This window comes from Salmo salar, unplaced genomic scaffold (assembly GCF_965601325.2).
Source record: "Salmo salar unplaced genomic scaffold, fSalSal1 ptg000432l, whole genome shotgun sequence".
NCBI lineage: Eukaryota > Metazoa > Chordata > Actinopteri > Salmoniformes > Salmonidae > Salmo > Salmo salar.
This window is the reverse complement of record NW_027675387.1, coordinates 422,426-445,925: the sequence shown is the minus strand read 5'-3', so window position 1 is coordinate 445,925 and position 23,500 is coordinate 422,426. Positions and strand designations below refer to the sequence as shown.

Sequence of the window (23,500 nt, the reverse complement as noted above, 5' to 3'; positions counted from 1 at the left end):
CTTATAGTCTCATTATTACCTCAACTACCTGGTACCCCTGCACATTGACTCAGTACTGGTACTCCTTATAGTCTCATTATTACCTCAACTACCTGGTACCCCTGCACATTGACTCAGTACTGGTACTCCTTATAGTCTCATTATTACCTCAACTACCTGGTACCCCTGCACATTGACTCAGTACTGGTAATCCTTATAGTCTCATTATTACCTCAACTACCTGGTACCCCTGCACATTGACTCAGTACTGGTACTCCTTATAGTCTCATTATTACCTCAACTACCTGGTACCCCTGCACATTGACTCAGTACTGGTACTCCTTATAGTCTCATTATTACCTCAACTACCTGGTACCCCTGCATATTGACTCAGTACTGGTACTCCTTATAGTCTCATTATTACCTCAACTACCTGGTACCCCTGCACATTGACTCAGTACTGGTACTCCTTATAGTCTCATTATTACCTCAACTACCTGGTACCCCTGCACATTGACTCAGTACTGGTACTCCTTATAGTCTCATTATTACCTCAACTACCTGGTACCCCTGCACATTGACTCAGTACTGGTACTCCTTATAGTCTCATTATTACCTCAACTACCTGGTACCCCTGCACATTGACTCAGTACTGGTACTCCTTATAGTCTCATTATTACCTCAACTACCTGGTACCCCTGCACATTGACTCAGTACTGGTACTCCTTATAGTCTCGTTATCGTTATTTTATTGTTATTATTATTATTTTATTTTTTATCAAATACAATTTGATTTGATTTGAAGCTCATTGGCAGAAACACGTCATTGGGGTGGCCAGTCCTCTACTGGCTGTGCTGGGTAGAGAGGAACCAGGCTATGAGAGGTGGCCAGTCCTCTTCTGGCTGTGCTGGGTAGAGAGGAACCAGGCTATGAGAGGTGGCCAGTCCTCTTCTGGCTGTGCTGGGTAGAGAGGAACCAGGCTATGAGGGGTGGCCAGTCCTCTTCTGGCTGTGCTGGGTAGAGAGGAACCAGGCTATGAGGGGTGGCCAGTCCTCTTCTGGCTGTGCTGGGTAGAGAGGAACCAGGCTATGAGAGGTGGCCAGTCCTCTTCTGGCTGTGCTGGGTAGAGAGGAACCAGGCTATGAGGGGTGGCCAGTCCTCTTCTGGCTGTGCTGGGTAGAGAGGAACCAGGCTATGAGGAGTGGCCAGTCCTCTTCTGGCTGTGCTGGGTAGAGAGGAACCAGGCTATGAGGGGTGGCCAGTCCTCTTCTGGCTGTGCTGGGTAGAGAGGAACCAGGCTCTGAGGGGTGGCCAGTCCTCTTCTGGCTGTGCTGGGTAGAGAGGAACCAGGCTCTGAGGGGTGGCCAGTCCTCTTCTGGCTGTGCTGGGTAGAGAGGAACCAGGCTATGAGGAGTGGCCAGTCCTCTTCTGGCTGTGCTGGGTAGAGAGGAACCAGGCTCTGAGAGGTGGCCAGTCCTCTTCTGGCTGTGCTGGGTAGAGAGGAACCAGGTTATGAGGAGTGGCCAGTCCTCTTCTGGCTGTACTGGGTAGAGAGGAACCAGGCTATGAGGGGTGGCCAGTCCTCTTCTGGCTGTGCTGGGTAGAGAGGAACCAGGCTATGAGGGGTGGCCAGTCCTCTTCTGGCTGTGCTGGGTAGAGAGGAACCAGGCTCTGAGGGGTGGCCAGTCCTCTTCTGGCTGTGCTGGGTAGAGAGGAACCAGGCTCTGAGGGGTGGCCAGTCCTCTTCTGGCTGTGCTGGGTAGAGAGGAACCAGGCTATGAGGAGTGGCCAGTCCTCTTCTGGCTGTGCTGGGTAGAGAGGAACCAGGCTCTGAGAGGTGGCCAGTCCTCTTCTGGCTGTGCTGGGTAGAGAGGAACCAGGTTATGAGGAGTGGCCAGTCCTCTTCTGGCTGTACTGGGTAGAGAGGAACCAGGCTATGAGGGGTGGCCAGTCCTCTTCTGGCTGTACTGGGTAGAGAGGAACCAGGCTATGAGGGGTGGCCAGTCCTCTTCTGGCTGTGCTGGGTAGAGAGTAACCAGGCTATGAGGGGTGGCCAGTCCTCTTCTGGCTGTGCTGGGTAGAGAGGAACCAAGCTCTGAGGGGTGGCCAGTCCTCTTCTGGCTGTACTGGGTAGAGAGGAACCAGGCTATGAGGGGTGGCCAGTCCTCTTCTGGCTGTACTGGGTAGAGAGGAACCAGGCTATGAGGGGTGGCCAGTCCTCTTCTGGCTGTGCTGGGTAGAGAGGAACCAGGCTCTGAGAGGTGGCCAGTCCTCTTCTGGCTGTGCTGGGTAGAGAGGAACCAGGCTATGAGGGGTGGCCAGTCCTCTTCTGGCTGTACTGGGTAGAGAGGAACCAGGCTCTGAGGGGTGGCCAGTCCTCTTCTGGCTGTACTGGGTAGAGAGGAACCAGGCTATGAGGAGTGGCCAGTCCTCTTCTGGCTGTGCTGGGTAGAGAGGAACCAGGCTATGAGGGGTGGCCAGTCCTCTTCTGGCTGTGCTGGGTAGAGAGGAACCAGGCTATGAGGGGTGGCCAGTCCTCTTCTGGCTGTACTGGGTAGAGAGGAACCAGGCTCTGAGGGGTGGTCAGTCCTCTACTGGCTGTACTGGGTAGAGAGGAACCAGGTTATGAGGAGTGGCCAGTCCTCTTCTGGCTGTACTGGGTAGAGAGGAACCAGGCTATGAGGGGTGGCCAGTCCTCTTCTGGCTGTGCTGGGTAGAGAGGAACCAGGCTATGAGGGGTGGCCAGTCCTCTTCTGGCTGTTCCGTGTGGAGATTATTAGAGTACATGGCCATTAAGGCCAGATTGTTCTTCAAGATGTTCAAATGTTCCTAGATGACCAGCAGGGTGAAATAATATTCACAGTGGTTATAGAGGTTGCAACAGGTCAGCACCTCAGGAGTAAATGTCAGGATGCTTTTCATAGTTGAGCATTCAGAGGTTGAGGGAGGGAGAAAGAGGGATGGATTGGGAGGGAGGGAGGGAGTGAGGGAGGGAGGGAGGGGGTTGAAACTACAGTTTCGGGACAAGGTATCACGTCTGGTGAACAGGTCAGAGTTCATATCCTCAGTCAGACCAGTAGAAACTGGATCAGCAGCACTACAAGGTATCACATCTGGTGAACAGGTCAGAGTTCATATCCTCAGTCAGACCAGTAGAAACTGGATCAGAAGCACTACAAGGTATCATGTTTGGTAGACAGGTCAGAGTTCATATCCTCAGTCAGACCAGTAGAAACTGGATCAGAAGCACTACAAGGTATCATGTTTGGTAGACATTTTCACATGACACAACCACTTTGTCTACTCTTAATTATTGCCTAATATAATGGAATGCATATTTTCTTTACCAATTATGATCGTTGTTACAATAAGAATTTTGACAATATTACCGTTATATCAACACACTCTTCACACCCATTTAACAACTCTAAATAGCTTTAGCATAGTAGGCATCAAGTCCCTTGCCAATAATGTTGCCTACAACATTGCATACAATGTTCATTTTCATCGAACACATATTACGCCCGAGATGCCTTCAATTTGCCTAATTTATAGCCACGCCCAATTTAGGATTATTTTTTAACAACGTGATGTTGCGCTCCCAAAGGGATATCTTGAAATAACATGATGTAGATAATTAAATAATCAAAAGAAAAACGTGTTAATTTTACACTCAGAAAAGAAGGTTCCTTATAGAACCAAAAAGGCTTCTATCACTTCCTTAATATATGGAATCACTAAAAGTTATATATATTTTTGGGTTCAGTGAAGAAGAACCTCTAGAGTTCTGATCAACGAATGGTGATTGTTTTGAGGATGTGAACCCAGCAGCCCTCCAGTGGTCAGATCAAGTCTGCCTGTATTTTCCAGCGCACAGCCCGGGATTTGAACCAGCCACCTTTCAGCCACAGGTCCAACTCCTGCCACATCTCCAACTCCTTAGCTGCTGGGTGAAAACCTGAGTTTATCTTCAGAAATAAGCATGAGTTAATCTGCCAAAATGAAGACAAAATGCTAATGCTACAAAATGCTACGTACGGTGTGGAGACAAGCATATTGTCCGGTTACGCACAGAGTGGGCTGAGGTGCTCTTGGGGAATTAGTGACGGGCATTCCGGCTCTTTTGGCTCCCAAACGGAGGGTCTCCTCCAAATAGGATCGGACCTCCATTATGGCATCTGCTGAGGGATTCCTTCGTGCTGCATCCCCAGTTGCTCTCTCGTCAAACAGCATCCAAACAGCAGACGTTTGTGACACTACTGCTGGTGTTTCTGCTCCATCTGATCCCTTTTCTTCCTGTTGCCCTGGTGCCTGAGCCAGCTGACTGCTGGGGCTGTCCCTCCCTGCTGCGGAGGTTATTCTTTGAAGAGCCTCATCAATCTCTCTGGCATCACTGAAGGCTAACTTCTTAAACCTGGGGTCAAGTGCAGCGTTTCTGATAGCACGTGATTATATTCCATTCTGTGGAACTTTCTGTCCATTGATGAACATAGGGTGTCCATCAACTCTGTCACATGTCCTGTGGTTACATTTGCTTCTCTCTAGTGGCTGGCTGTGATTCGCTGCAGACCCTTACACAGAAGTATCATTTTTGAGGCTGTCACATAGCTGAAAAGAGAGAGCAGTAACTTATTAGTTCAGCTTCATGTTTTGTCTACTGATACTACATTCTCATCTACTGCTCATATACATATATAATACTGGATTAAATAATGATGCAGTAATAACTGCTTCCTGTACCTCTCTCCACTGATCTCCACAGTGAACTGCTCAAAGGGTTCCAGGACATTGCACACCTCCTCCACCACCTCCCATGCCTCTGGGTCAGAGCATCAACAGGTGCATTGACAATGGCCAGGGTAGAGATGATGGCATCCTTTGACTCAAGAAACCGCTTCAACATATACAATGTTGAATTCCACCTTGTAGTGCAGTCTTGTTTAGGCCTCAGCTCATGCATCCCCATCTGGCGTTGTGTAGACTTTAGTTTTTCAGCATCTACTGTGATCCTGTGAAAGTATTCCACAGCTGATTTCACTTTGTCCACAGTGGGCTTCATCACCTTCAGAGCATCTCTTACAATCAGGTTGATTGTGTGGGCAAGACATGGGTCCATTTTAAAATGTCATGGCTTTAGTTAAGTTGGCTGCATTGTTGCTAACACAACAGACCACTTTACCATCTACTTGCCATTCTCTGGCCACTCTCAACAGTTCTCTGAGGTGTGTCTGTCGCTGAACTCAAAGCAGTCCAGAAGACAGCTAGACATCGAAAAATCTTCAATGAAGTAACATGTAACCGACGTATGAAGTTGATGTCCAGCAGTCAGTGGTAAGGCAAACTGCAGTAGCTTTTTGGACTCTTTCCCGCAATGAAGCCTGTGTGCTCTTGTACAGTTGTGGAATAAGTGATTTTGAAAGGGTTTTCCTGCTTGGAATTGTGTACATTGGATTTAGACTATTGCTATAATTTCTAAAACTTCTGTCCTCCATGATCGAAAATGGCTGGAAATCGGTGGCAATCATTTTAGCCAATGCAACATCAATTTGCCAGACATAGACTTTGGCATAAACTGGTCCATAGAGGACTGCGTTGCTGTGGGCCATGGAGTAGGCATACTTGACTGAGTGGGTACATCTCCACGTGTGGAGGTGCTGGCTCCACCACTATCACTAGCAGGTCTACTTGACTGAGTGGATACATCTCCACGTGTTGAGGTGCTGGCTCCACCACTATCACTAGCAGGCCTACTGGACTGAATGGATACATCTCCACGTGTGGAGGTGCTGACTCCACCACTATCACTAGCAGGTCTACTGGACTGAGTGGATACATCTCCACGTGTGGAGGTGCTGGCTCCACCACTATCACTAGCAGGCCTGCTAGTTTCTCGAAGCTCCGCTACAGCTAGCTTCACAGTTGGCTCAGCCCTCCCTCACGCATCTTTGGTTCATTGGTTGACACTGCGTGTCTAATTGACAGGAACAACAAGTGAGGCTGTTAGTCTGAGCAGACAGAACGAATGTGTGTATGCTTGAGCATTTAGGCCAATATTATTTTGTCTTGTCACGGTCGTCGTAGGGATTGGACCAAGGTGCAGCGGGAATGTATATACTCATCTTCTTTTTATTAGGCAGGAAGAAGGAAAACCAAAACAAAACACACGTATACAAAAACAACGACGACGAACAGTCCTGTAAGGCATACAGCTATACACGGAACAACTACCCACAAATCCCATAGAAAAAACACCCCTCTTAATAAGTAGGACCTTCAATTAGAAGCAACGAGGATCAGCTGCTTCCAATTGAAGGTCAACCCCATTAACTAAACATAGAAATAGAAAGACTAGAACGAACATAGAAATAAACTAACAAGAACATACCCCAACAAAACCCGAAACACTCTAAACAAACACCCCCTGCCACAGTTTTTTGCCTTAAGAACCCTAAACCTAACAATTAATCAATCAAATGTATTTATAAAGCCCATTTTCATCAGCAGATGTCACAAAGTGCAAAACAGAAACACTAACCCTACGTATGACCTATTTTAGCCAAAACTAAACTAATCTTCTAAAATATCATTTGTGGTCTTATGCTGCCATCTATTAGAATTATTTAGCAACTGCAGTAGTACTGAATAATGTGTAATTCCTTAATAAAGTAGTAATTACTCAGAATTACTAGTTAATTTTATAACTTACAAACATAAAATAACAACTTATACCATAACAAACAATTAAACTGACATAAACCAAAAACACCATACATTTAGTTAATTCAGTTAATTACCAAATTGAGCCTGTCGGTCACATTTGAGAGTGAGGCAGATATATAGCATTTTGCAAAAACAAACATGACTATTGTCTCTGAAATGGAACCATCAAGTGATAGATTTTAAACAAATCCCTGTCTGTGAAAGATGTAATGTTTGTCTCTGTTGTGTTGAAGACCAATCAAGCAGGAGAGACCAGCCTCCCCTGTACCCAGCTGTGTGTCCATGAAGAGTGACTGGTCTATGGAACCTCCTATATCCTTTAGAGAGGGAGACTTTTCTACTGAACAAAGGTAAGAAGAACTCATGGGTCATGGTCAGTGAGTTAAACAACACTGTCTCTAGTCATTTCTCCTCTCTGATTTTCCCATTTATTTTTGTTGTTTTCATAATTCATAGGCTAATCCTTTAGTCCATTTTCATAGTCCTAAAACAATATTAAACAAACACAACGTTCCCTCCCTGTGTGTGTGTGTGTGTGTGTGTGTGTGTGTGTGTGTGTGTGTGTGTGTGTGTGTGTGTGTGTGTGTGTGTGTGTGTGTGTGTGTGTGTGTGTGTGTGTACTCCCTGGATGAGGAGATGTAATCTCATGTTTCGTCCACAGAAACCAACAGGAGAGATCAGAGTCAGAGATTCTCAGTGGTCAGTCTTCCCAGAGTCATCAAACAGACCTGGCCTCCATATTCAGTGTATGTGGTCCTGTTATGTACATTTGTTTTTTGTTGACCTCAAGTAAAGTTGATCTGTCAATTATTCATTAATGTGTTAATGAGAAAGCATTTATTCTCTTGCTTAACTTATTTACTTGATTTATTTTAGCTGCTTGAAGAGAAAATGATGACATTTGTGAAGAACGAGCTGAAGATATTCAAGGGGATTCTTAGTCCAGAACTCCCAGAAGGCTTTGAGAGTCAGAAGCAGGATGAGGAAGTGGTGGATGCTGAAGATGAGAAGCAGGAGTGCAGTGCCAGAGAGGGGGCTCTGAAGATCACACTGCACGTCCTGAGGAAAATGAACCAGAAGGAGCTTGCTGACACACTGGAGAAATGTAAGATCTGTCTGCCTCATGTTGAATGCTGTTTTATAACATTTAAAAGCTGTGGCTAAAGTACAGCTAAAGTAGCTGTGTAACTCAATGATATTGTAGCAGCCTTAACACAACACCTAGTGGCCTCATCAAGTAGCAGCAGGGATGTGTTGTGTTGATTAATTTAGAGAGAGAGAGAGAGAGACAACATTAATAATACCATCAATAATACCAATAATAATATAATCAGTCACACCAGTCTGTAATGCATTATGAAAACATTTACACATTTATACAGTCAGTTAAGAGAATAAATGATTATAATTTAAAATGTTATAACAGTCCTACAATACTGTAGGCATTAAAACAGACATAATATTAATATCCTCTGTGCTATTTCTTCATTCAGATGAGCTTGCTGTGATTTGCCAACGTGAACTCAAATCTAATCTAAAGAAGAAGTTTCAATGTGTATTTGAGGGGATCGCTAAACAAGGAAACCCAACACTTCTCAATAAGATCTACACAGAGCTCTACATCACAGAGGGAGGAACAGGAGAGGTCAATAATGAACATGAGCTGAGACAGATTGAGACAACAACCAGGAAACAAGCAAGACCAGAGACTGCAGTCAAATGTAACGACATCTTCAAACCCTTAACTGGACAAGACAAACTTATCAGAACTGTGCTGACAAAGGGAGTCGCTGGCATTGGAAAAACAGTCTCTGTGCAGAAGTTCATTCTGGACTGGGCTGAAGGAAAAGCCAATCAGGATGTTCAATTTGTGTTTTCATTCCCTTTTCGGGAGCTGAATTTGATGAAAGGGGACAAACACACTTTGATTGAACTTCTCAATCACTTCTCAATGGAAATCAAACAATCAAGAATCTCCAATTACGACAAGTACAAAGTTCTGTTCATCTTTGATGGTCTGGATGAGTGCCGACTGCCCCTAGACTTCCAGAAGAACAAGATCTGTTGTGACGTCACAGAGTCAACCTCAGTGGATGTTCTGCTGACAAATCTCATCGAGGGAAATCTGCTTCCCTCTGCTCTCCTCTGGATAACTACCCGACCTGCAGCAGCCAATAAGATCCCTTCAGGGTGTGTTGACCAGGTGACAGAGGTACGAGGGTTCAATGACCCACAGAAGGAGGAGTACTTCAGGAAGAGATTCAGTGATGAGGACCTGGCCAGCAGAATCATCTCACACATAAAGACATCAAGGAGCCTCCACATCATGTGCCACATTCCAGTCTTCTGTTGGATTTCTGCAACAGTCCTTGAACACATGCTGAAACATAAGAGAGAAGAGATGCCCAAGACTCTGACTGAGATGTACACAGACCTTGTTGTGTTTCATACCAAACAGGAGAATGAAAAGTATCTTGGGAAAGAAGAGACAGGTCCACACTGGAATAAAGAGAGCATTCTGTCACTGGGAAAACTGGCTTTTCAACAGCTAGTGAAGGGCAATCTGATTTTCTATGAAGAAGACCTGAAAGAGGCTGGCATTGATGTCAATGAAGCCGCTGTGTACTCAGGATTGTGCACACAGCTCTTCAAAGAGGAACCTGGGCTGTACCAGGACAAGGTGTACTGCTTTGTTCATCTGAGCATTCAGGAGTTTCTGGCTGCTGTGTATGTGTTCCTCTCATTCATCAACAACAATGAGAATCTCATGGACAAACTGCAAACAAAGTCCAGTATCTTTTCTCTGCTGTACAGAGACAAGTCTGAAGTTTCTTTCTACAAGAGTGCTGTGGATAAAGCCTTACAAAGTGAGACGGGAAACCTGGACCTTTTCCTCCGCTTCCTTCTGGGCCTCTCACTGGAGTCCAATCAGAAGCACTTACGAGGTCTACTGACAAAGACAAGAAGCAGCTCACAGAGCCATGAAGAGACAGTAAAGTACATCAAAGAGAAGATCAGGGAGAATCCCTCTCCAGAGAGGAGCATCAATCTGTTCCACTGTCTGAATGAACTGAATGACCATTCTCTAGTGGAGGAGATCCAAAGCTACCTGAGATCAGGAAGTCTCTCAAAACCCAACCTGTCACCTGCACAGTGGTCAGCTCTGGTCTTTGTGTTGCTGACTTCAGAAAATGAGCTGGATGTGTTTGACCTGAAGAAATTCTCCAGATCAGAGGAAGGTCTTCTGAGGCTGCTACCAGTGGTCAAAGCCTCCAGAGCTGCTCTGTGAGTACATAAAATGACATTTAAGAACTAATCATCGGGAAGAAATATTATGTTTAGAGAAAAATATGTATTATAATATGTATATAATATTATATTGAATAACATATTGAATCAGATATTCAATCTAGTAATACAATATGACCATACAATTCTAGGAGACAGAAGATGAATCTATATGTTGTTTGGGAATATGAACCAAATGCATCTTCCATTGTCCTTCTACACTACTGGTGTTAACTAAACAGTGTGTTTGTGAAGTCATGATGATCTTGTTGCAGGCTGTCAGGCTGTGGAGTCACAGAGAAAGGCTGTGCTTCTCTGGTCTCAGCTCTGAAGTCAAATCCCTCACACCTGAGAGAGCTGGACCTGAGCTACAATCACCCAGGAGACTCAGGAGTCAGACTGCTCTCTGCTGGACTGGAGGATCCACACTGTAAACTGGAGACTCTGAGGTCAGTATTCCTGTAGTTGGTCAACAAGTGATAACTGTTCACCAGATCCACATGTGTTTACCAGACACACATAGTCCACACCATATGTGTTTGGACAGTGAAGCTTACAGTTTTAAATTGGGTTATGTTTTAGATTATATTTTTCCTAATAGTAAATTAATGGTGAATAATGTCCTGTCATTTTGGAGTCACTTCACTTGTGTTGTCAGTAAGAATAGAAGATGTTTCTGAACACTTCTACATTCATGTGGATGATACCATGATTATGAATAAACATGAATGAATCGTTAATGATGATGAATGAGCCTCTGTTATTGATAATGGTGAGAGGTTAGCATGTTTTGTTGTAGTCTCTGTTATTGGTAATGGTGAGAGGTTAGCATGTTTTGTTGTAGCCTCTGTTATTGGTAATGGTGAGAGGTTAGCATGTTTTGTTGTAGCCTATGTTATTGGTAATGGTGAGAGGTTAGCATGTTTTGTTGTATCCTCTGTTATTGGTAATGGTGAGAGGTTAGCATGTTTTGTTGTAGCCTCTGTTATTGGTAATGGTGAGAGGTTAGCATGTTTTGTTGTATCCTCTGTTATTGGTAATGGTGAGAGGTTAGCATGTTTTGTTGTAGCCTCTGTTATTGGTAATGGTGAGAGGTTAGCATGTTTTGTTGTAGTCTCTGTTATTGGTAATGGTGAGAGGTTAGCATGTTTTGTTGTAGTCTCTGTTATTGGTAATGGTGAGAGGTTAGCATGTTTTGTTGTATCCTCTGTTATTGGTAATGGTGAGAGGTTAGCATGTTTTGTTGTAGCCTCTGTTATTGGTAATGGTGAGAGGTTAGCATGTTTTGTTGTAGCCTATGTTATTGGTAATGGTGAGAGGTTAGCATGTTTTGTTGTATCCTCTGTTATTGGTAATGGTGAGAGGTTAGCATGTTTTGTTGTAGCCTCTGTTATTGGTAATGGTGAGAGGTTAGCATCTTTTGTTGTATCCTCTGTTATTGGTAATGGTGAGAGGTTAGCATGTTTTGTTGAAGCCTCTGTTATTGGTAATGGTGAGAGGTTAGCATGTTTTGTTGTATCCTCTGTTATTGGTAATGGTGAGAGGTTAGCATGTTTTGTTGTAGCCTCTGTTATTGGTAATGGTGAGAGGTTAGCATGTTTTGTTGTAGCCTCTGGTATTGGTAATGGTGAGAGGTTAGCATGTTTTGTTGTAGCCTCTGTTATTGGTAATGGTGAGAGGTTAGCATGTTTTGTTGTAGCCTCCGGATTTGGTAATGGTGAGAGGTTAGCATGTTTTGTTGTATTCTCTGTTATTGGTAATGGTGAGAGGTTAGCATGTTTTGTTGTAGCCTCTGTAACTCTCTCACTCATTATTATTCATGATCTTTCTCGATCATGGCAGTCACAAGCTTGATGTTGTCATTGCAGTCAAAGAATATGGGACCAAATACTAAACTTATGACTATTTTAATACACTAAGAGTTAATTGGTCAGAATACTTATGACTTATTCAAATAAGGGGACTAGCTACATAAAGTGCTTTTATTTTTCTAAATGGTGAAACAGATATGTATGAAAATATCCTCATATAAAAGGTGACATTATATACTTTCACCTCATATGCAACATTTGATCTGAAATCCAAAATGTTGGAGTTTAGAGCCACACTTAAAATGTTATCTTCACTGTCAAAATAGATATGGTGTGGACTGTATGCTCAATACAATCTAAATCTGATACCTCACTGTCTGTCTTTTGACTGATACTGCTTTTAAACTGGTCTGGTCAGTCTACTCAAATATTTGTACTATACATGTTTCTATCTGCAGGCAAAACTTTGATAATTTGTCATTTATAGTATGATACATTAATTTCTGAATAGATATGGCAGATTTCATGACTGATATATCTGAATATGTTGAAGAAATATACTGCCACTATTTTCACCACCAAAGAATAGCAGTGTGGTTTTAATATGATTTGACTCTTTGCAGGCTGTCAGGCTGTCTAGTCACAGAGGAAGGCTGTGCTTCTCTGATCTCAGCTCTGAAGTCAAACCCAACACAGTATTTGTTAACGGGTAACAGCGTAAACAGGGAAAGCTAAGTGTATCATTGTAATACAACCTGTCTGTCATTGTATTTCTTCTGTGTTGGCAGACTCACTGGCTGTAAACTCACAGACACATCCTGTGAGGTGTTGGCCTCAGTACTCAGTTCAAACCCTTCACACCTGAGAGAGCTGGACCTGAGTAACAATGACCTGAAGGATTCAGGAGTGAAGCTGCTCTCTGCTGGACTGGGGAATCCCCACTGTAAACTGGAGACTCTGAGGTCAGTATTCCTGTAGTTGGTCAACAAGTGATAACTGTTCACCAGATCCACATGTGTTTACCAGACACACATAGTCCACACCATATGTGTTTGGACAGTGAAGCTTACAGTTTTAAATTTGGTTGTGTTTTAGATTATATTTTTTCTAATAGTAACTTAATGGTGAATAATGTCCTGTCATTTTGGAGTCACTTCACTTGTATTGTCAGTAAGAAGAGCAGATGTTTCTGAACACTTCTACATTCATGTGGATGATACCATGATTATGAATAATCAGGAATGAATCGTGAATAATGAGGAATGTGCCTCTGTTATTGGTAATGGTGAGAGGTTAGCATGTTTTGTTGTAGCTTCTGTTATTGGTAATGGTGAGAGGTTAGCATGTTTTGTTGTAGCCTCTGTTATTGGTAATGGTGAGAGGTTAGCATGTTTTGTTGTAGCCTCTGTTATTGGTAATGGTGAGAGGTTAGCATGTTTTGTTGTAGCCTCTGTTATTGGTAATGGTGAGAGGTTAGCATGTTTTGTTGTATCCTCTGTTATTGGTAATGGTGAGAGGTTAGCATGTTTTGTTGTAGCCTCTGTTATTGGTAATGGTGAGAGGTTAGCATGTTTTGTTGTAGCCTCTGTTATTGGTAATGGTGAGAGGTTAGCATGTTTTGTTGTATCCTCTGTTATTGGTAATGGTGAGAGGTTAGCATGTTTTGTTGTAGCCTCTGTTATTGGTAATGGTGAGAGGTTAGCATGTTTTGTTGTAGCCTCTGTTATTGGTAATGGTGAGAGGTTAGCATGTTTTGTTGTAGCCTCTGTTATTGGTAATGGTGAGAGGTTAGCATGTTTTGTTGTATCCTCTGTTATTGGTAATGGTGAGAGGTTAGCATGTTTTGTTGTAGCCTCTGTTATTGGTAATGGTGAGAGGTTAGCATGTTTTGTTGTAGCCTCTGTAATTGGTAATGGTGAGAGGTTAGCATGTTTTGTTGTAGCCTCTGTAACTTTCTCACTCATTATCATTCATGATCTTTCTCAATCATGGCAGTCACAGGCTTGATGTAGTCATTGCAGTCAAAGAATATGGGACCAAATACTAATCTTTTGACTATTTTAATACTCATAGTGTATTACAAGATACATAAAGTGCTTTTATTTCTAAATGGTGAAACAGAAATGAATGAAAATATCCTCATATAAAAGGTGACATTATATACTCTCACCTCATATGAAACTGCTTTTAAACTGGTCTGGTCAGTCTTCTCAAATATTTGTATTATTCATGTTTCTATCTGCAGGCAATACTTTGATAATTTGTCATTTATAATATGATACATTAATTTCTGAATAGATATCGCAGGTTTCATGACTGATATATCTGAATATGTTGAAGAAATATACTGCCACTATTTTCACCACCAAAGAATAGCAGTGTGGTTTTAATTTGATTTGACTCTTTGCAGGCTGTCAGGCTGTCTAGTCACAGAGGAAGGCTGTGCTTCTCTGGTCTCAGCTCTGAGGTCAAACCCCTCACACCTGAGAGAGCTGGACCTGAGCTACAATCACCCAGGAGACTCAGGAGTCAGACTGCTCTCTGCTGGACTGGAGGATCCACACTGCAGACTGGAGAAACTCAAGTATGTAGAGGGTTTATGTCAATGTTCATATCAGACATGTTGGACTTTTCAGGCTAGTTAAGACAAACATTCTTACCACCACTTGGACAAAGTTGTGTGTGTGTGTGTGTGTGTGTGTGTGTGCGCGTGCGTGTGTGTGAGTGAGTTCAGGTGTATCCCTCAATGACTGTCTGTTCTTCTGCTTACCGCTACAGTGTGGAACATGGTGGAGAGTTCAGAATGAAACCTGGGATTAGAAAATGTGAGTGTTGACTGCTGTGAAGAATATGACTAAGAATAAGTCTTAATTCAAGTTAAGTCAAAGTCAAAGACCACCATCATTACTGACTTGGTCATATTAAATATCAGCTGTAGTTCTACAGAAGCAGAAATCAGGGACACCAAAGTTTACAAAGAGTTGACGTGTGTGTGTGTGTGTGTATAATTATTGTGAATAAGTGTGTTTTATATTACCATACAGTATAACATATGATCATTCAACAAGTCTCAAGTTACCTTAACTTCTCCTTTTGATACCTAGAAACATCTACATTAAATGAATTAGTGAAAAGTGAGTTAACATTCTAATGTGAATGATGATGATTTCTAATATTGTGTCTGGTTTCATCCATCAGATGTCTGTGATCTCACACTGGACCTAAACACAGTAAACAGACTCCTCTCTCTGTCTGAGGAGAACAGAAAGGTGACATGTAGGAGAGAGAAGCAGCCGTATCCTGATCACCCAGAGAGATTTGAGGACTGGAGACAGGTGCTGTGTAGAGAGGGTCTGACTGGGCGCTGTTACTGGGAGGTAGAGTGGAGTGGGGGGGCTGGTATAGGAGTGACATATAAAGGAATCAACAGGAGAGGAGGGGTTGATGACTGTTGTCTTGGATGGAATGACAAGTCCTGGAGTCTGTTCTGCTCTGACAACAGTTACAGAGCCAGGCACAATAATAATCCCACTACCATAGACGTCCCCTCCTCCAGCTGGTATAATAATAACTCCACTACCATAGACGTCCCCTCCTCCAGCTGGTATAATAATAACTCCACTACCATAGACGTCCCCTCCTCCAGCTCCCACAGAGTAGGAGTGTATCTGGACTGGTCAGCCGGCACTCTGTCCTTCTATAGAGCCTCCTCTGACACACTGACCCACCTGATCACATTCACCTCCACATTCACTGCGCCCCTCTATCCAGGGTTTTGGGTTTGGGATGATGGTGACTCAGTGTCCCTGAAATAATAACTGCACACACACACACACACACACACACACACACACACACAGGACACAGACACACACTGGACACACACACACACACACACACACACTGGACACACACACACTCAACACACACACTGGACACATACACACTCACACACACACACTCACACACACACACACACACTCTCAACACACAACACACACACTCTCAACACACACACACTGGACACACAAACACATTCTGAACACACACACACACATAAACACACACACACACACACTGAACACACACACACTCACACACACACAGGACACACACACACAGGACACACACACCCATACTGGATATACACACTCAACACACACACTGGACACACACTGGACACATACACACACTGGACACACACACACACACACACACTGGACACACACACTGGATATACACACACTCAACACACACACTAGACACACACACTAGACACACACACTGGACACACACAAACACATTCTGGACACACACACACACTGAACACACACACACACACACTGGACACACACACACACTGGACACAAACTGGACACACACACACACTGAACACACACACACACACACTGGACACAATCTGGACACACACACACTCAACACACACACACACTCAACACAGACACACAGTGGACACACACACACGAACCCACACACACACACACACACACACACACACACACACTGGGCACATACTCACACACTGAAACATACACACACTGGACACACACACACACACACACACACACACACACACACACACACACACACACACTGAACACACACACACACACACACACACACACGCACACTGAAACACACACACACACTGAAACACACACACACACACACACACACACACACACACTGGACACAGACACACACACACACACACGCTTGACACACACATGCTTGACAAACACACTGGATACACACACATTGGACACACACACTCACTGGACACACACACACACACACTGGACACACACACACTGGACACACACTCACTGGACACACACACACACACACACACACACACACACACACACACACACACACACACACACTGGACACACACATGCTTGACAAACACACGGGATACACACACATTGGACACACACACTCACTGGACACACACACACTCTGGACACACACACTGACACACACACACTTACACACACACACACTCACTGGACACACACACACACTCACTGGACACACACACACACTCACTGGACACACACACACTGAACACACACACACTGAACACACACACACTGAACACACACAATGGACAAACACACACTGAACACTCACACATGACAGGCTTGTAATTTTTTCTGATCTTTTACCACTTTGCATTTTTTTATGATATATTTCACTGTTTGTGTTTGTACCACAGGAGGTTGGTGGGACCTTATTTAGGGAGGACAGGCTTGTAATGGCTGGAGTGGAATAAGTGGAATGGTATCAAACACGTGGTTTCCATGTGTTCCATTTCATTCACTCTGTTCCAGACATTATTATGAGCCGTCCTCCCCTCAGCAGCCTCCTCTGCTATGTACTGTCCTGTATGTGAGAGAGCTCCAACAAGGAATTACAATGTATGTATTACTTTTAATACCTGCAAATGGCAAATAAACTACTGGAACTCCTTATGAATGTCTGCAGCCGACAAGAGGTGAAAATATTACCGGAATATTCTGCAAAATGTTGATGAAGACGTCACTCAATCCACCCAAAACAACATGCAGTCTTTCCACAAGACTCCCATGAAGTTATAGTGTGACGTTATGAGTCGACGTTAAAGTAACATTCTCACAACATACTGCACTTGTTTTATCCTGTTTTAGATGTATCCTCTGTTTAAACATTTAAACTCTTACAATAACACCGTTAAAATACCAATGTGATCATTTCTTGTCTTTTATGTTGGAAAAACAAATTGTACAATTATATGTGGACATACGCTCCATAGTTGTACAAGTATACATGGTTATATTGTACTTTTCATAATAAAACATACTTGAAACAAGAAAAAGCATGTTAATTGTGGAAACAATTTCATTATTGATTTTACATTGCTTCTCCCTGTCTCATGTTGTAACGGCTGTCGTGGTGAATGGATGACAAAACGCAGATGGGAATGCTCATTCTTCTATTTAATTAGAATAAAATGAACACGGAAAACAAGAAAGCCTGTCTGTCGGTTTGTCATTTTTTGGACTTACATACAGCAGTGCAAAATCAACAACCCACAAACCCCAGGTGAAAACACACTCCTAATATATGACTCCCAATCAGGAACAACGACATACAGCTGTTCCTGATCGGGAGCCACACAGACTAACAAAGAAACAGAACAACTAGATAAACCATAGAAAACCAACTGTCACAAAATCCATCGTGCTGTTGAAAGGAGGACCAAGGCGCAGCGGGAATATGGATGCTCATATTTTAATTTTTAAAAAAGGAGTAAAGCATCCACTGAAAAAACAATAAACACAACAGGGACAGTCTTACAGGCATACAAAAACGCAGTGCAAGAACAACCACCCACAACCCCAAAGAAAAACACACACACCTATATAGGACTTCCAATCAACGGCAACTCAACACACCTGCCTTCAATTGGAAGTCCCAATCAACAATACAAACATTCCCATACACAAAACTGCCACGTCCTGACCCCAAAACTAAAACAATAGCTCCATCTGCTGGTCAGGACGTGACAGTACCCCCCCCCCCCTAAAGGTGCAGACCCCGGAATGCACCTACCAACAGAAAACACCAACAAAAAACCCATAAACAATAACCCCTAAACAATAAGGGAGGGAAGGGGGGTGGCTGCTGTCACCGACGGCACTGTGCTACACCCTCCCTCCCCAACCCACCTATCCTGGAGGTGGCTCAGGTGCAGGACGTGGACCTCGCTCCACCTTCGGCGTCGCCCACTTTGGTGGCGCCGATAGCTGCACCGGGCAGACGGGCCACTCGGGCTGACCCTGGCAGACCGACCACTCGGGCTGGGTCGGAAGACATGCGGGCCACTCGGGCTGGGCCGGAGACAGGAGGACCACTCGGGCTGGGCCGGAGGACAGGAGGGCCACTCGGGCTGGGCCGGAGGGCAGGAGGGCCACTCGGGCTGGGCCGGGGGCCACTCGGGCCACTCGGGCTGGGCCGGGGGGCAGGAGGGCCAGTCGGGCTGGGCCGGAGGACAGGAGGGCCACTCGGGCTGGGCCGGAGGACAGGAGGGCCACTCGGGCTGGGCCGGAGGGCAGGCAGGGCACCCTGGCAGATCCGGGCAGGCGGGCACCTCTGGCAGAACCGGGCAGTCGGGCCACTCTGGCAGAACCGGGCAGTCGGGCCACTCTGGCAGAACCGGGCAGTCGGGCCACTCTGGCAGAACCGGGCAGTCGGGCCACTCTGGCAGAACCGGGCAGTCTGGCCACTCTGGCAGAACCGGGCAGTCTGGCAGAACCGGGCAGTCTGGCCACTCTGGCAGAACCGGGCAGTCTGGCCACTCTAGCAGAACCGGGCAGTCTGGCCACCCTGACAGAACCGGGCAGTCGGGCCACCCTAGCAGAACCGGGCAGTCGGGCCACTCTGGCAGTTCCGGGCAGTCGGGCCACTCTGGCAGCTTCTGACTAGCGGGCGGCTCTGGCGGCTCCTGACTAGCGGGCGGCTCTGGTGACTCCTGACTGGCGGGCAGCTCTGGTGACGTACGACTGGCGGGCAGCTCTGGTGACGTACGACTGGCGGGCAGCTCTGGTGACGTACGACTGGCGGGCAGCTCTGGCGACGTACGACTGGCGGGCAGCTCTGGCGACGTACGACTGGCGGGCAGCTCTGGTGACTGTTGACTGGCGGGCAGCTCTGGCGACTGTTGACTGGCGGGCAGCTCTGGTGACTGTTGACTTGCGGGCAGCTCTGGCGACTTACGCCTGGCGAGACTGGGCTGACGCACTAGACTCCTGATGCGTGGGGCTGGTACTGGACGTGCCAGCCTGGAGACACGCACCTCCATGCTAGTGCGTCTAGCGGGAAACACCGGACCGAAAGGGCGCACTGGTGGTCTTGAGTGCAGGGTTGGCTTCACCCCTTCCGCTCGATGCTCACCTTGCCCTGGCACCTGCGGGGCGCTGGTACCGGGCGGACTGGGCTGTGCGTCCGTATAGGCGAGATGGTGCGTACCTCAGCGTAACATGGCGCCCTCCACCTCATACGCACCTCCCTGTAGTCACGGGTAGCTGGCTTACGGCTCTTCCCTGGCCTGGCCAAACTACTCGTGTGCCCCCCCCCAAAAAAAATGTTGGGGCTGCCTCTCAGGTTCCCTTAGCTCCCTTAACTTGTCCTCCCAGAATTGTCTTTCGTCCTGCCAGGTCCATTCCTCCATTTTTTTCTCCAGTGGCTTCCTCCTCTTCTGCTGCTTGGTCCTTTGGTGGGTGGTTCTGTCACAAAATCCTTCGTGCTGTTGAAAGGAGGACCAAGGCGCAGCGGGAATATGGATGCTCATATTTTAATTTTTTAAAAAGGAGTAAAGCATCCACTGAAAAAACAATAAACACAACAGGGACAGTCTTACAGGCATACAAAAACGCAGTGCAAGAACAACCACCCACAACCCCAAAGAAAAACACACACACCTATATAGGACTTCCAATCAACGGCAACTCAACACACCTGCCTTCAATTGGAAGTCCCAATCAACAATACAAACATTCCCATACACAAAACTGCCACGTCCTGACCCCAAAACTAAAACATTAGCTCCATCTGCTGGTCAGGACGTGACACCAACACTAGAACAAAACTTAAACCCCAGACTACATAAATCAAACACCCCTTAAATAACACACACAACCCGAACCATATGAAACAAATACCCCTCTGCCACGTCCTGACCAAATATAATACAATTACTCCCTCTGCTGGTCAGGACGTGACAGTACCCCCCCTAAAGGTGCAGACCCCAGAATGCACCTAAAAAGAAAAACCAAAATCCCCCCCAAAACAAGAACAAAAACAAAACCCAAATACCCCCTAAACAAAAAGGGAGGGAAGGGAGGGTGGCTGCCGTCAACGACGGCACTAGTGCTACACCCCCCCTCCCCAACCCACCTATACTGGAGGTGGCTTAGGTTCGGGACGTGGACTCCGCTCCACCCTAGGCTTCGCCCACTTAGGTGGCTCTGGACTGGCGGGCGGCTCTGGCGGCTCTGGACTGGCGGGCGGCTCTGGACTGGCGGGCAGCTCCGGACTGGCGGGCGGCTCTGGACTGGAGGGCGGCTCTGGCGGCTCCGGACTGGCGGACGGCTCTTGAAATGTCCAAAAAAGGTATTTAAATGGGCCTACCAGACATCTTCTTGAGAGAAGATAAGGTCAGGGACTCCTGACTTACTCTCTGTCATGTTGAAATAGGTTCTCCTGTCTTACTTTCTGTCATGTTGAGATGGGTTTCCCTGTCTTACTTTCTGTCATGTTGAGATGGGTTAGTTCTTCTTGAGAGAACTAACCCAAAATTAGTCGAACTAACCCAAAATTAGTCGAAAGGCTAAGGGATTCTCTTCCTGAGAAGAAGCTGACAGCCTTCAAACAGAGCAAAAAAAGTGGTCCCAAACAATATGTCAAAATGAATAAAAAAATGATACAGCTGTCTTTAATAAGATCAAACTGAACTAACTGCTATCTTGAAATGTTGAAAAAGTGTTTTTAAATAGCTCAGTCTTATCACTCAATATGAGTCAAAATCTGTCCCAGGAGGTGTTGGAGGGTGGGTTGGGTTGGTCCCAGGAGGTGTAGGAGGGTGGGTTGGGTTGGTCCCAGGAGGGGATGGAGGGTGGGGTGGGGTGGTCCCAGGAGGGGATGGAGGGTGGGTTGGGGTGGTCCCAGGAGGGGTTGGAGGGTGGGTTGGGGTGGTCACAGGAGGGGATGGAGGGTGGGTTGGGGTGGTCCCAGGAGGGGTTGGAGGGTGGGTTGGGGTGGTACCAGGAGGGGTTGGAGGGTGGGTTGGGGTGGTCCCAGGAGAGGATGGAGGGTGGGTTGGGGTGGTCCCAGGAGGGGATGGAGGGTGGGTTGGGGTGGTCCCAGGAGGGGTAGGAGGGTGGATTGGGGTGGTCCCAGGAGGGGTAGGAGGGTGGGTTGGGGTGGTCCCAGGAGGGGATGGAGGGTGGGTTGGGGTGGTCCCAGGAGGGGTTGATGCAGCTCAGGTGAGTGATTTTATATGTGGTTAATTATAATTGTATTTACCTGCAATACCTGGTTTACATAATATACTGATATTTATATTTTAACAGTATTGTGTCTCTAGCTGTATAACCATTCCTGCTGCTTTTTGTTCTTGTCTGTGTTCCTTTATAATAAATAAAAAAGTTGATCACAAAAAAAGGAAAAGTGCTCAGAGTTTCAACTGAAAATCAGAGACAGGAAAATCAAGTCACATGCTTCCACTGTGGCAAGGTGGGAAATCAGGCTTCTTCTACATGCTGGTGTAAGGACATGGATTGTCCAGCCTGTGGTATAAAGGGATGTCAGGATTCTACATGCTGGTGTAAGGACATGGATTGTCCAGCCTGTGGTATAAAGGGATGTCAGGATTCTACATGCTGGTGTAAGGACATGGATTGTCCAGCCTGTGGTATAAAGGGATGTCAGGATTCTACATGCTGGTGTAAGGACATGGATTGTCCAGCCTGTGGTATAAAGGGATGTCAGGATTCTACATGCTGGTGTAAGGACATGGATTGTCCAGCCTGTGGTATAAAGGGATGTCAGGATTCTACATGCTGGTGTAAGGACATGGATTGTCCAGCCTGTGGTATAAAGGGGTGTCAGGATTCTACATGCTGGTGTAAGGACATGGATTGTCCAGCCTGTGGTATAAAGGGATGTCAGGATTCTACATGCTGGTGTAAGGACATGGATTGTCCAGCCTGTGGTATAAAGGGATGTCAGGATTCTACATGCTGGTGTAAGGACATGGATTGTCCAGCCTGTGGTATAAAGGGGTGTCAGGATTCTACATGCTGGTGTAAGGACATGGATTGCCCAGCCTGTGGTATAAAGGGATGTCAGGATTCTACATGCTGGTGTAAGGACATGGATTGTCCAGCCTGTGGTATAAAGGGATGTCAGGATTCTACATGCTGGTGTAAGGACATGGATTGTCCAGCCTGTGGTATAAAGGGATGTCAGGATTCTACATGCTGGTGTAAGGACATGGATTGTCCAGCCTGTGGTATAAAGGGGTGTCAGGATTCTACATGCTGGTGTAAGGACATGGATTGCCCAGCCTGTGGTATAAAGGGATGTCAGGATTCTACATGCTGGTGTAAGGACATGGATTGTCCAGCCTGTGGTATAAAGGGATGTCAGGATTCTACATGCTGGTGTAAGGACATGGATTGTCCAGCCTGTGGTATAAAGGGATGTCAGGATTCTACATGCTGGTGTAAGGACATGGATTGTCCAGCCTGTGGTATAAAGGGATGTCAGGATTCTACATGCTGGTGTAAGGACATGGATTGTCCAGCCTGTGGTATAAAGGGATGTCAGGATTCTACATGCTGGTGTAAGGACATGGATTGTCCAGCCTGTGGTATAAAGGGATGTCAGGATTCTACATGCTGGTGTAAGGACATGGATTGTCCAGCCTGTGGTATAAAGGGATGTCAGGATTCTACATGCTGGTGTAAGGACATGGATTGTCCAGCCTGTGGTATAAAGGGATGTCAGGATTCTACATGCTGGTGTAAGGACATGGATTGTCCAGCCTGTGGTATAAAGGGATGTCAGGATTCTACATGCTGGTGTAAGGACATGGATTGTCCAGCCTGTGGTATAAAGGGATGTCAGGATTCTA

At 45.8% G+C, this 23,500-nt stretch overlaps 1 protein-coding gene and 1 long non-coding RNA gene across 2 annotated transcripts; both read left to right on the top strand.

The window, feature by feature from the left end:
* The first annotated feature begins 8,199 nt into the window (after positions 1 to 8,199).
* On the top strand, positions 8,200 to 13,253 carry LOC145876116 (NLR family CARD domain-containing protein 3-like). Its single transcript, XM_082971896.1, has 3 exons — positions 8,200 to 9,985; positions 10,264 to 10,437; positions 12,588 to 13,253. The coding sequence occupies exons 1-3, from the start codon at positions 8,604 to 8,606 to the stop codon at positions 12,775 to 12,777; spliced, it is 1,746 nt and encodes a 581-aa protein (XP_082828022.1). The 5' UTR covers positions 8,200 to 8,603; the 3' UTR covers positions 12,778 to 13,253.
* A 935-nt stretch (positions 13,254 to 14,188) lies between these two features.
* Positions 14,189 to 18,014, top strand: LOC145876115 (uncharacterized). The gene is made up of 3 exons (XR_014391421.1): positions 14,189 to 14,383; positions 14,578 to 14,624; positions 14,998 to 18,014. It is a non-coding gene; the product is annotated as an uncharacterized LOC145876115 (long non-coding RNA).
* Positions 18,015 to 23,500: the final 5,486 nt, after the last annotated feature.

Coding starts and splice junctions, on each gene's coding strand:
- LOC145876116 (XM_082971896.1), top strand. CDS start 8,604: ATGAAAGGGGACAAACACACTTTGATTGAACTTCTCAATCACTTCTCA. Junction 9,986..10,263: donor AAAGCCTCCAGAGCTGCTCT/GTGAGTACATAA, acceptor ATCTTGTTGCAG/GCTGTCAGGCTGTGGAGTCA. Junction 10,438..12,587: donor TGTAAACTGGAGACTCTGAG/GTCAGTATTCCT, acceptor CTGTGTTGGCAG/ACTCACTGGCTGTAAACTCA.